Genomic DNA, 12,860 nt, shown 5'->3' with positions numbered 1-12,860 from the left:
TCTTCCTGTCACAGCAGAGGTATGTGGGCATAGGATGTGCTCAATCTGTTAGAGGGAGGTGTGCGAGACTTCTTCCTTGCTGAAGCACCACAGGACGAGCAGTAATAAAATAGGAAGCACCTAGTAAGTTACACAGTTTTCTTATTTCAGCGTTTCTTATTTGCTCGCTTGAATTTGGGAGCTCTTTAATTTTATTTTGGTTTGTTTGGATTTTAGTTCCCTTCTACTCATTCTGAAAAGGCACTTAAGGAGACTAAAATACCACTGGAAAAAAACCCAGCATTTTCAAGTGACAAGTTACCTTATTTAAAAGTTGTCAGCTATCAGTCACTTACTTCACTCCTATTGAAATTTTTCATGACAGATGGCTTCAGACAATTATCCTTTAAATTTTTTAGTCCAACACATCAATAGAAACTTACAAACTACTTCTAAAAGCCCTAAAAGCTTTCAGCTGAAAATGCGTTACAGATTAATCTGCATTTCCTTAGCAGGATATTGCCTACCTCTAGGAAAACAGAAATTTACAAAAATCTGATGTAACAAACATTCCTAGCGGTACAATTAAAAATACATAAATACAGGATTTAGGTTTACACTTAAAAAAAAAAAAAGAAAAAGACAGATAATACAAATACTAGAAAGCGAAGCAAATACTTTGGCCCTAACTAGAACTAAGTCCCGAACACACCACAGCGCGCCGATGCCGCGCTAGGTGCGCGCACCTCACACATTTATTGCCATCATTTAATCCCTCACAGGGCGGAGGAGGCTCTGCCTGCACGCTGATGGCACAAGCTCTTTCTGACAATGCTCTCACGCAACAGTGTCACGAAACCCGGCGGAGCCTTCGCCGCGCACGGGGACACGGGTGGGTGACACTTTCTGGACAAAGGCCTCGGAGAGAGAGAATTTATTCGCAGCAGCGCTAAGCCTTTATCACCCACGGGGATGCAAAGCTGGAGGGTACCATGGGCCTGGCGCTGCCACCCCGGCCACACAGCCCCAAGCGCAGCTTCGCCTGGCTCGCCCCGCAGCTGTCTGGGAGGCAGCCGTGCCCGCGGGTCCCCCGGGACCAAGCGAGCGGATGCCCCGGGCGCTGGGGTGGCAGCGCCGCAGCCGATCCCACCGCGGGGCTCCGGGCAGCACCGGCTGCGGCTGCCGCAGGCGTGGGGCTGAGCACAAATCCCGGCCGCCAACAGGTTGCTCCCACCGCTCCGGTGAGACGGCAGGGACTGCGCTGCGGGAGGCAGGGAACGAGGGAGCTCCGTCCCACAACGTAACACGAGAAAGACGCTCCCGCAACTCAAGTTTAACAAAGCCATCAGGACAAATACTGCGGCTTACTCATTAAACACACCGTATTTCTGCAACCCTTGTTCTGCCTCCGCTCTTTCCCCACCCCTGTTTGCCTCTGTCCCCGCTCCGCCGCCCGACGGCAAAGCCCCGCCGCGCCGGGGCGGACGGCGGCACGGACCACCCCCGTTCCCAGCCCAGGTCCGGGCAGCGCCGGGGCCGCGTCGGAGCTCCCGCGGCACTCCCGCGGCACTCCCAGCACACGGGTGCTAACCCCGGGCCCCGCCGGACGGCCCGTAGGAGCAAGAGGCCGCGGCGCTCCCGCCGGCTTTGCCCAGGGACGGCGCCGTGACACCGCGTGAACTTTTGCTTTCGGCGGGGCAGGGCTGGGGGGGCGGAGAGCGGGGGGGCGGCCCCGGTTCCTCCAGCGCCCCACCGGCGGGAGGGCTAGAACGCTTTTCTGCCTCAGAGGTTCTCCCTTTGGAAAGGTGAAAAAAAGTAGAAATGTGAGGTTAAACTGCAAGCGCGGAGCCGGAGCACTGCAGGCTGCGCGGCGGGCATCATGCAGCCGGGGAGGGTGGCGTGGCCAGCCGCCTGCAGCGCCGCGGCTCCTGCCCGGGGGCGGCGGAGCCTCCCGGGACCCCGCTCCGACGGGGCGTCCCCGACCACCCGCCTCTTACCTTCCAGCCGGCTGAGCTGTTGCTGTCGCCCTTATCCTTGAAGTAGGGGACGCTCTTGACCATCCACTCGTAGATCTGGGAGAGGGTGAGCCGCTTCTCGGGGGAGCTCTCGATGGCCTTGGTGATGAGGTCCGCGTAGGACAGGTTGCCCCACGCGTTGCGCCGCGACGAGCTGCTCTTGCGGGGCTGCCCGGCCACGGGGCCCGGTGACAGACCGGCCACAGGCGGCGGCACCGGCGGCACCGGCGGCGGTCCCGGCGGGTGGAGGCGGCAGCCGGCCTCGGGCGCCGGGAAGTCCCCGCAGCGGCAGGCGGCAGCCTCCGGGGGGGCGGCGGCGGGGGGCAGCGGCGCGAAGTCCTCGCTCTCCTCTAGCAGGCTGAGGTTGCTGATGAAGTCGGCGCTCAGCGCTCCCGAGGCAGCGGCCCCGGCCCCGGCCGCGGCTCCGGCCGCCCCATCGGGCTGCCCGCCGCACGACGGCGCCGGGCTGGAGGTGGCCGAGCTGGGGGGGTTGAACTCCGGCCGCGGCAGAGGCCAGGTGCAGGAGCGGGGCCGCGGCAGCGGCTCGAAGTCGGGGTCGATGTCCACCAGCTGCGGTGCTTCGGCCATGGCGGGGCCGGGGCGGGAGCGCGGCGGCGGCGGCGGCGGCGGCGGCAGCAGCAGTGGGGCGGCTTGGGCTCAGCGCCGCCGCCCCATGCAGGCTCCGGGCGCGGATCGGCGCGGCCCCGACGGCGCGACCACCACCTCTCCTGGCCCCGCTGCCCTAAACCTCCGGCCTGACCTCCCGGCCCCGCCGCCCTAAACCCTGCCCCTGCCCCGGCTCCTGGATCCCTGCCCTCCGCGCGGCAACTGCAACAGCAGCCACCCGGCCGCCCGGCGCGCACCGACTGGAGCGACCGCCCCGCGCGGGCCCGCCTCCAGCCTCCCTCCTCCTCCTCCTCCTCCTCCCGGTGGGGAGGGACGGCCCGCGCCGCGCCAATGGCAGCGCCGCGCCGCCGCCCGCCTCCCGCCGCGGGGCCGGTTTGGCAGGAGGGTGCCGGTGCCCCCGTGCTGCTTCTGGGTGGTTTTTGTTTCCCGGCGGCGCAGCGGGGAGAGAAGCGGCGAGCGGGCAGCCGGCGGTGCCCGCCGCGGCCGGGGCTGCCCAAAGGCAGTAAGTGCTCTCACGGCCATCCGCGGGGGGATGGCCACGGAAAATGCCCCCGCGAGGGTTTCTGCCTCAGTCGCTACCGGCGGGGTCCTGCCGCCCGCATCGACGGGCCCGGTGCGTGTCGCCGCCGGGGATGAGCGGGGACCTGGGAGCATCCCTCGGCTGCAGCGGGGCGGCTGGGGGAGTGCGCGGGAGCGGGGGGCGTCTCCCCGTTCCCACCAGCATCCCGGCATCGCTGGCTCCGTGAGGAGCGCTGCTGCCGCCCGGCTGCCCGGCCCGCAGGGCCCTGGCAGCCCCGCACATCGGACCGGGGGCTGCGACAGCTGCCCTGCCTCGCTCCCCCCCTCCCTCCCTCCCTCCTTCCCTGGCCGGCTCCTCGCCAAAAAGTGTCTGCACCTCCCGAAGTGATAAATCTCCCCTTCGGCTGAGCGTGTTTTTATTCCGTGAGCTGGTTTTATTCCGTGAGCCGGCACGAAGCACGGGATAATTTCATTTTAAGTCAACTATTGGACATACTTTATATTTTTCCCGGCAAACCCCAGGGCTGCTCAATTCATTAAGGCTTGTATTCCTCCCTTCCAAAGAGACAGCAGTTACAGGACACATCGCCTCTGCCTCCCCTGCCCATCAATACACAAAGATACATATAGATAAATGTTTGACTTAACACAGAAGTGTTATTCCGTTTAAACTTAAAAAGAAGACATTTGCTTAAGCAAGGGAAATCATCCCAAGGATGAGACACATTTCAACACCTTGTTCAAACTGGCAAACCCTGAATTTTAGAAAATCTGTTTTGTTTTCAGTAGGAGGAGAGCTTTTTAAAAACATGCTTCAGACATGGCTTCGTAAGTCACAAAATTCACAACCAGCCATGGCATTTGACATTGCCTGTCAAAGAGCCACCAGAGCTGGGTAACTGTCAAAGCTGAGCCAGAAAACCTGTTACTGTTACCCTTCCGTCCTCTCTGCAACAATGTTGTTTAAATGCAGTTCGTTGTTCCTATAAAAATATTTTGTGAAAATGAGTAACATTAATGAAGGCAAGAGAGTACAAGACTGGATTTAGGCCATGGCATGTAATTTGGTGTCAGATCATGCATCTAGATACTCATGCTGACTATTATGAAAACACTTTTTAAGACAGGCGGTGACACCTAACTGTATAGTTTGTGCAAAATATGCATAAGTGCATAGTAACTGATCACATTTTAAAGCACCGGTTTTGTCATGTTTATTTTACCAAATGCCAAAGGTGAATATACCTTATTAAAGGTTGGCTGCTCATCAGATTTCAGAGTTGCTTTGCCTTTAAGTCATTTCTGTGTTTTGTAAATCCTTTAAGGGATTCAACCCACAAATTTGTATTGTTTAGCCCATGGATCTTAGAAAATACCTTTTTTAATTGGTTTTTTTTTCAGTTAAAAAGAAAAAAAAAGAAAAGAAAAGAAAGCAAAGTAGTCCCAGTTCAACCTAATAACTTGCATGCCACGTTTCAGCTTGGAACAGCTTTATGTGGCAGTGTTACACAACTCGGCTGCAGTAGTTGCCCTACAATAAGGGAGAGCACCCTGCCTTGGAGAAGCAGAGGTTATATAATGGTGAGAAGCAGCCAGGGACGCGCAGCGAATGGATGTGTTTAAATGGGAGCCAAAACAAAAGAAGTGCTCGAGAACACAGAAACATTTTCTTTCCTTGGTGTCTGAGAAAAAAAAAAAAAGAGAGATCTAAGAGACAGACTGGCACCCATTCTGCTAAAGGAAGTGGATTTATTACCCAGGCTTTCTTCTAAGGAGTTTTTTTAAATCTTGCAGTCCTTGCTCTTCTATTTTGTCAGAAGTAGAAATGCTATTCCCTGAACTCTATTGGTATACACAGATGTTGAAAAAAAAAAAGCTTTCTTTGTCAGATGCCAACTGTGAAAACGGGGAAGAAAGCTACTCTTGGGGGATTTTAGGAAGCCCTGGTGCATTTGTAGTTCAGTCCAGGTCATTCTGCAGGATAGAGGTTGTATTCCCCTTTCTTGGCCCTACTAGACATTGCTGTCGCTCCCCTCACCTTCTTGGCAGGGCTCTGCCACCTTTGTGCCCCATGTCACTGATGTTCTTGCAGCTCAAAAGTTAGCAGTGAATACAGAGAGTGCAGACAGCAGTTTGCAATGAGTTGTGAGGGACATGGAGGTGGAGAGGATAAAACCAGAAGCTTCCAAATGCTGCATTTGCTCAGCAAGTGGGCCCCCGTGACTCACAACGCAACAGGCAGAGCTGAGCTGCAGGGATTTTGACTATTGCATGCCAACAGCTGGGACCACGTCTGCTAAGGGTTGGAGGAAGGATAAAGGCTAGTGAGACAATGCAGTGCACTTTCCTGGGATGAGTAATCTTGGTAGTTCACTCTGACTTTGGCAGAACCACCCAGGTAAGTGAGTTCTTCTGTAGGGCCCCAGTCCACACATACCACTCTGCCTCTTTTCTTTTTAGAATTTCTTCTCTCCATCAAATATTTAGATTGAATCAACAGATTTTAGAGTCAAAGCAACACATGCCATGCGCAATAAAAGTGTCTAACCCTGTCTGCACTGCTGTCCTAGTGCACTCCAACACTGCTGACCACCCTTAGGCGATGCCACGTGAACAAATCCACCCATTCAGCTGCTGAGGGGAGCTCCCTGCTCCTAAAACAGCTCAGCACAGTGATGTTTCAGTACAAGAAATTTTACTGCATCTACAAAATCGACGGCATTAGGTTTATCTCATCTCCCACAATGCTGAAATGCTGATGGATGCACCACAATTCATTTTCTACTCCCGCCCTCCTCCTCCTACACGCCGCCTTTTCATTTCTCTACTCCTACTCCTGCTCCCATTTTCTACTCCTCTACAATACAATATCTCCTATCAACCTTAGCATCAACTTGTATTTTTTTTTCAAATTTAAGACCTGAAGATTGCCTATTATCATCACTGAAATAAAGCAGAGCCTTCTATTCATATTCTGGGTTTGAAGCAGCCAAAATAAAGGATCTGTGCTGTCTTTTTACTACTGTCTGTATAATTCACGTTCCGAGGTTTTGATCAAATTCAGCAGGAGATTACATGAAGTTGAAAGCACTCGTACTCTATGTACTGCTCTTTTATTCTACACATATGTGCATGGTGAGAGAGTACAAATGTTTTAACAGCATAAAAAGCAGCAATGAAATACCAAGTTGTGTCTGGTATCATCTTATTTTCTGAGGAAGTGTGAGGAAGTTCAGCACCCTCAGTTTCCTCCCCTGTCCCTCAGAGGGGACATGATTTGCAGTGCGTGTTTCTGAGCAGCCCAAGTTACCAGAAAGCTGGCATGGCACCTCACTCACATCCCCTCCCAGCCCAGGGCAGCTGAGGGCTGCGCCTCACAGAAGGGTTTGGACACGTCCTGGCTGAACAAGGCATTTACACTGCCCTGACAAGCGAGTTTAAAGGGTCTGATGCTCTCCCAACCATCTGAGGCTTCTTACAGAGCCACTGGAGAAAGGCAGTCCTTCTTGCACGGCATTTCAGAGCAGGAGCTTCACCGCTGTGAGTGACTTCCTGGGGCTGCACATCTCTCCCCACCAACAGCACAAACCACAGATGGAATTTAAAGATCCCTCACCACAACATGGTGAGCCCACTCCCTTTCCACTTGCCCTTTGCCTCCTGCCTCAGACAGGAGCACCCACAGGCAGGTCAGGGTCTGTCTGACCCAGGGAGAGATGGGTGTCACATTTAGGGTCACTCCATGGTCAGTGGAGAGAAACATGTTCTCCCTGTGGGTGATTCACCACCCCAGATGGTGGAGCTGATCAGACTTTGAGATGCCAGGCTCTTACTCCAGGTTGTTCACACTTTCAGCTAGATGACTTTAGGCCAGCAAATCCCATTCATCCCACTTTACAGTACATGGAAAATACATGGTCTCTGACCCCTCTGCCATTGCATCAACAGTGAGGAAAAGGCTGTGCACACAAAGGCTTTCAGGGTGACAGGGCACTGCGGAGAGATGGCAAAACAAAGGCAAAATGACTCATCTTGCTTTGCAGGGGGGAAAGCTGCCCACTGTGAATTCACATAATGTGCAGAGGACTTCACAGAGGATGTATAGGCAGGGACCAACTCTTGTCCAGGTCCTTAAAATAAAAAACCTCATGTCATCACAGAGTTGTCAGGGTACTTACTGGTGAGGGGTCTGAAGTTGTCTTGGTTTAGGCCCATCTTCTTCTACACATGGGGAAAAATCCTGAATGCTCCCATAGAGGCAGCAAGGCACTTCTGGTTTCACATCCACATGGCTGGAACTGAGGCCACGTGCTGACTGCACTGGCTGCCCACCTCACTGGACATATTTCAGCGTTGAGAACTGACAGATCTTCACATGATGTGGTGCAACTCCAGCCTCCAGAAAGCCTTCAGGCAGCTCACCCCTTCTTCTCAGAGGAGATGAGGAACTGTGGTTGGTGATGGCAGAGCTGCCCAAACAGCCAAACCTTAATCTCCCCATGGACTGCTGCAGGGAGCTGGGCTGGTGTGGCCGGGGTTCACACAGCTGCTGCTGCATCCCCCTCCTCCTCCTTCTTCTCCTCACCCTCCTTCTCCTCCTCCTCCTCTTCCTCTTCTTCACCACCAGCAGTTGACAGTGAGTCTTCAGACCAGACAGCAACAACCCGCAGCCAGCTCCTTCCTCCTCCCCCAGTTTCTCTGTAGCAGCTTTGGTGGCAGAGAGCGGCCAGAGGGCTTGCCAAGAGGAAGGGTGAGAAGGAGTTGTCAAGTGGGACAAAAGTGGGGTTGTGCTTCCCAGGCTAGGAGATGGGGCTGCAGGGTGTTGGGCTACCAAGATCTTGGGGCAGACCTAATGGCTGCTGACGTTGGACCACCCTGGCTTAAAATAAGTGCTGCTATAATTATTTATTTACATGAATTTTTAAAATAATTTTTTTTCCTAAAAATAGATACCAAAAATATGTACTATGTGTTTTTGAGCCATTTCCTTTGATGTTGTTTATACCTCATTTGTTCTCAATATCTGCAAAAATGTAAACAATTAAGATTTGAGGGCAAGGTTTCATGGAACCATTTCTAAGCGGCAATTTTATAAGGAATCAGAACTTAAATTCTGTCATGCTAGCTCTTATGCCAGAATTGCTTGCATGTTTTTCCAATCAAAGAGAAGAAATAACAAGAAAACTTTACTGGTTGGTGCAATTAAAGCAGCTCAAATTTCTACTAAACATGATTCTTAACATTTGGACAAAAGCATATTCACTGAATGAGCTCAAATGAGGCATAAGTTACTGGGAACCAGAGTCTGCTGTCACAGTTTGTAAACAGAAGCTAAACAGAAGAAAATATTTCACACAAGCTCTTCTCTCAACTCACAATCCAGGCTCAAGACCTCCCATTTAAACATACATCCTCTGGCACCTACATACACACACCCATAAGGGAAAGACTGAAGTACAGCATGACCAAGGAATGATCTGTAGCAGGATCAATACAATAAATACCAAAGGTAGTGTCTGCATAGCGGTACGTCTTCCTAATGTGTCATGTGCAATCACTGGCTGTGATGTAAAAACAGAAGGCAAGAGTTTATCAGGTTTCAGATTCAGCTGAATCACCCGGCCCACCCCTATGCAAAGGCCAAGGTGCCTGGAAGTAAACACAGTTCAAGTGTGTTTTCCAAGGTGTTGGGTTTCTGTTTTGTCGTAAATATGATTTATTGCAATATTCTCCAACACTCTACTGCAATGTTTCAACATTTTCTGGTGCATTTCTCATACCTTGTTTTCCTCTCTATATTGCTGAAGGAAAAACCGACGGGCTCCATATGATAGCTTTTTTATATTAAATAATTTTATTGTGTTTGAGCAACAAACTAAAAACAGGACGCTTGACAGTTACAATATAATTCAGTGGTTTCTTTTCAGCCCGTAGGAAGGAAAATTCATGGCATGGTACTATGCAATGCTTGACAACTATTTCATCTTCTTTTCCTTTGTTTCCCTGAAAAACTGATAGCTACCTGTTATCAACAAGAAAAATAATTCACAGGTAGAATCAGCATGAAGGCATAATAAAGTCTTCCTTTTAAAAGCAAATATTTTTTCCATTGTTGAAGCAATTCATGCTTGAAAAGCGTATTTACTTATGGATATAACTGTATTTGCATACAATGAGGTGATTATGTACATGCTACACAAATACATACGCATGATAACATTATAAGCATTTTGTGCTAGATTTATATAGATGCAAACTTGCCTAGACAATAACAGTAAGACAGTATTTTGACACACATGCATCTGTTCCTATACTGCTGGTGACTAGCACACCCCAGAAGGCAGTGCTAGGGCAGGACACTCAGTGGGTAAGGTCTGTAGAGAACAAATACTGTCCATAGGGTAAATGCCCATAGCCCATGGACAACAACTCCAGACAGCATCACTCTTCCACCTCGCTGTAAAATGGGTATAAAAAAATGTCTACCCATTGCAACCCTGATGGTTAGCTGTGTAAGTGCTTTGAGATCTGGTGAAGGGGCATCACCCTTGCTCGTGCCTCGCCTGTGAGGGAGGAGAACATACTGATGAAACTGAAAGCAGCACGGTCCCAGTGGCAGGTTCTGCCTAGAGGCAGCGGCACGCCACGAGCCGGCCTGCAAACAGATAAGAAGAGCAACGTAGTTTCAATTTTACAATTACAAATGCGAAGCCCCAAAGAGTGAACCTCAACCACCATCAGACAAGTTCCTGCCACATGATCCGTAATGGGAAGGCACATGCTGGGCAGCAGTTTGGTGGCTTCTCTTTTTATCCCTAAAGGAGATGGGGATCTCCAATGAGATTTAGGAGGGGATTGAGACAGAGAAAGGCATGGGGGCCAAAGGACCAAAAGGTGAGGCTATTCAGATCCATCCACCCACACATTACAGAAATGCTGCTGCAGCTGCATGGAACTCAGCAGTGGCTCCCTGAGAGCCACCCACTTTCACTCTTCACTCCCATTGTGGCTATGAACCTTGCTGGCTGATGAAGCATCTTGCAACAACAAAAAAAAAAAATCCAAAACCTCAAAAAAAAGAAGACACAAGCAAACAAAAACTGACTCTAAGACAGAAACTGGACTCTCTAGTATTTCTTTGCTGGGGTGGGGATCTGTTCATTGAGGCATTCACAGGGGATACTCTGTCCTCTCCAATAGGTACCAGAGCCACTGGAGAATGGGAAATATAGTGAAGAGAAAGGGTGAGAACAGAGAAAAAAAGGGAAGAAGGAAAGGGTGGAGGAGAAATAAGGAAGTCACAAAAATAAGTCACAATGAGGAAAAAACCATCAAGAAAAAAAAGGAAAAAAAAAAAAAAAACAGAAAGGAGGAAAATGAGCATGGAACAAGGAGAGAAATGTCCCTTGTATGAAGAAAGAAGATGTGTATCAGAGCACCGTGAATTGAAACTTTTGCAAAACAAAAAAACCCAACAAAACTAAAAAAATTAAAATATGCTGAAGGGCTGTAATTCCAGAGCTCCAAGGGACAATAGGCAACCTCCCCAAGGTGTCCAGGGAAGGTCTGCATGGGTGTCCCCCAGAGGGCTCACCCAGGCCACATTCACATGCCCACCACAGGGTGCACTGTGATTTAGTGGGCAAATGGATCCAGCTTCTGCCCTTGGTGCAGTCAGAAGCAATTTTGCTTTTCCAAAGTCTACACTGCAGTGAAGTTCACATGGTTGAGTGTGTGCTGGGAAGCTGGTCCTGCCTCGCTTTCTGCCGTGCATGAGCTGGTCAGCATTTCCTTTCCCTTTAATCCTGGGGCATGGCTGACGTGTCCCTGCGGCACTCACAAGCCGGGAGTAAGCACCCCCAGGCTACAATTCCCTGTGGTGTTCCAGCAAAGTCAGGCAGTGCTGCAAGAAGAGGCAAGATCTGGAGCTGACAAAGGAGCCCTTGCCCAGCGATGCTCCATCCTGGGCACGGGGCACAGCACATCGACTGAGGGGCTCAGGGACTGACAGCTCTTGATGAGGTGTTGTATCAGGCAGCCAGCTGCTCTCCCCTTGATCCACCTGAATAAATGCCAAGGCACCCTCAGCAATTCTTGCGAGCCATATACCCAGGAGGACCCAGCAGAGATGGCCACTGAATGTGGTTTCACACTTGAAGAAGAACTTAAGACTCAAAATGAAATAGACAAGGGATGAAACTGAATTTTAAAGAACTCCTTAATATATATGGGTTTGTTAAAAACTTGAGCCTTTCATAGTTCTGTCGTACAATTGCATTTTTACATTACAGGAAATTGAGTGCAGAAAAGCAGGACTCCTCTTTTACTTCCCAGACCTGTCAGATGTGTTTTCCTTTCAGCTGATATATTCCTATAATTTTTTTTAAATGAAACCTTTTCTATTTTTTTACTTGCACACCTCATCTTACTCTCTGTAAAATGTCTATGGTGCAGTCACTTGGCAAACAAGCAAGAAGTACACTTTTCTCACAAGCCTCAAAAAGCATTACCCTCTCTACACATCTTCCTGCAAAATAAGACTTCTATAATGAAAAAGAAGAAATGTGATTCTAGATGCTGAAAGTGTTTAGGCTTTAACAGAGCCAGGCAGAGCTGCCTTCTCCGTTGTTCCTGAGCAAGCCTTTCCAGCCACTCGTGATGTCAGGAGGCGCCATTCAGACAAATAACTGCAACCCACATCTCTGTGGATTTTCCTCAGCCTCCATAAATAGACACTTTCTTTGCCGCTCCATCATGTGAATCGAATGAGTGGGGGGGTTTTGACATCAGAACTAAATCAGGAGTGCAAATACAGGCACCAGTCTGACCCTGTCTAGACTCTTCCTCCCCAAGCCCCTGTTAGCAGAGGGGCACCCAGGACGTGAAGCAGATCTTCAGCCTCCTCCAGAGAAACACCCAAAATCCCGCCCAGCAGTGTATAACCCATTCAAAGTTCTCCAAACCATCCGGACTCCAAGCCTGAGCCTGCTAAAAAGCAGAGAGGAGAGGAAAGGACTTACCCTCTCCAGAGCCCCAAAGCTGTGGAGAAGGAAGCTGCAGAGGTAGAAGCCCAAGGCTGGGAGATGACTTGGATTGCCACCAACAGTCCAGGTTTTTCACCCTGCAAACTGACAGATGGACAGTAACTGAGTTTTACACCTCTTCTAGAATGGTACATCATCCAGACCCCTCCAGGGCACCAACTTCAACCAATACTGAATATCTGGCAGTTTGAAGAGCTGGAGAAAGAGTGAAGAAGATGGTTTTCAGTAATCTTGTAGACGTCTCTGTGAAGGGTGGCAAGGACAAGAAAAGGAGAAGACAAGAAAGAGAGAGGACAAAGAGGGCAAAGAAGCCCAAAACAATGTCATCATGTTCCTAAAAAGCTATCAAAATCTGTTAGCTGAGCAGAGAGATTGTAAAACTCACCACTGAGTACACTGAATTTCCCTGCATCTGACTGGTTATCAAGGGTTGTAGTTTGAAGGCAGTGATGACCAAATATTTCTGACTCACCAGAACATCTCTTGGTTTTATTTGCTTTTCTGACAGGTCTTCAGGAACGTGTCTTTGTCCTCCTGCAGTTTTGCAGCATTACAGATTTGCATTTTAATCTTTCACTTCAATTCTTGTTTCTCCAGGGACAAGACAGTATTCTGTGGCCCAACATAGCCCAGAAGAAAGCCTCTGCAGAAGGAGTCACCCAGATCATTTTCATCC

The 12,860-nt window shown here is 50.2% G+C and overlaps 1 protein-coding gene across 1 annotated transcript in view; it reads right to left on the bottom strand.

Annotated features, from left to right (window-relative positions):
- Positions 1 to 2,862, bottom strand: part of FOXO1 (forkhead box O1) — a 64,942-nt gene extending 62,080 nt beyond the window's left edge. Inside the window, exon 1 of the mRNA XM_042014131.1 lies at positions 1,977 to 2,862. Within this exon, the coding sequence (XP_041870065.1) occupies positions 1,977 to 2,582 (606 nt within the window). The 5' untranslated portion in view covers positions 2,583 to 2,862. The remainder of the gene's footprint in view (positions 1 to 1,976) is intronic.
- Positions 2,863 to 12,860: the final 9,998 nt, after the last annotated feature.

The sequence above is a fragment of the Corvus kubaryi genome, unplaced genomic scaffold (assembly GCF_017639235.1).
Source record: "Corvus kubaryi isolate FWS band 111438036 unplaced genomic scaffold, C.kubaryi_AGA036_p1.0 split1-65, whole genome shotgun sequence".
NCBI classification, from domain to species: Eukaryota; Metazoa; Chordata; class Aves; order Passeriformes; family Corvidae; genus Corvus; species Corvus kubaryi.
This window is presented reverse-complemented; position numbering and strand designations above follow the sequence as displayed.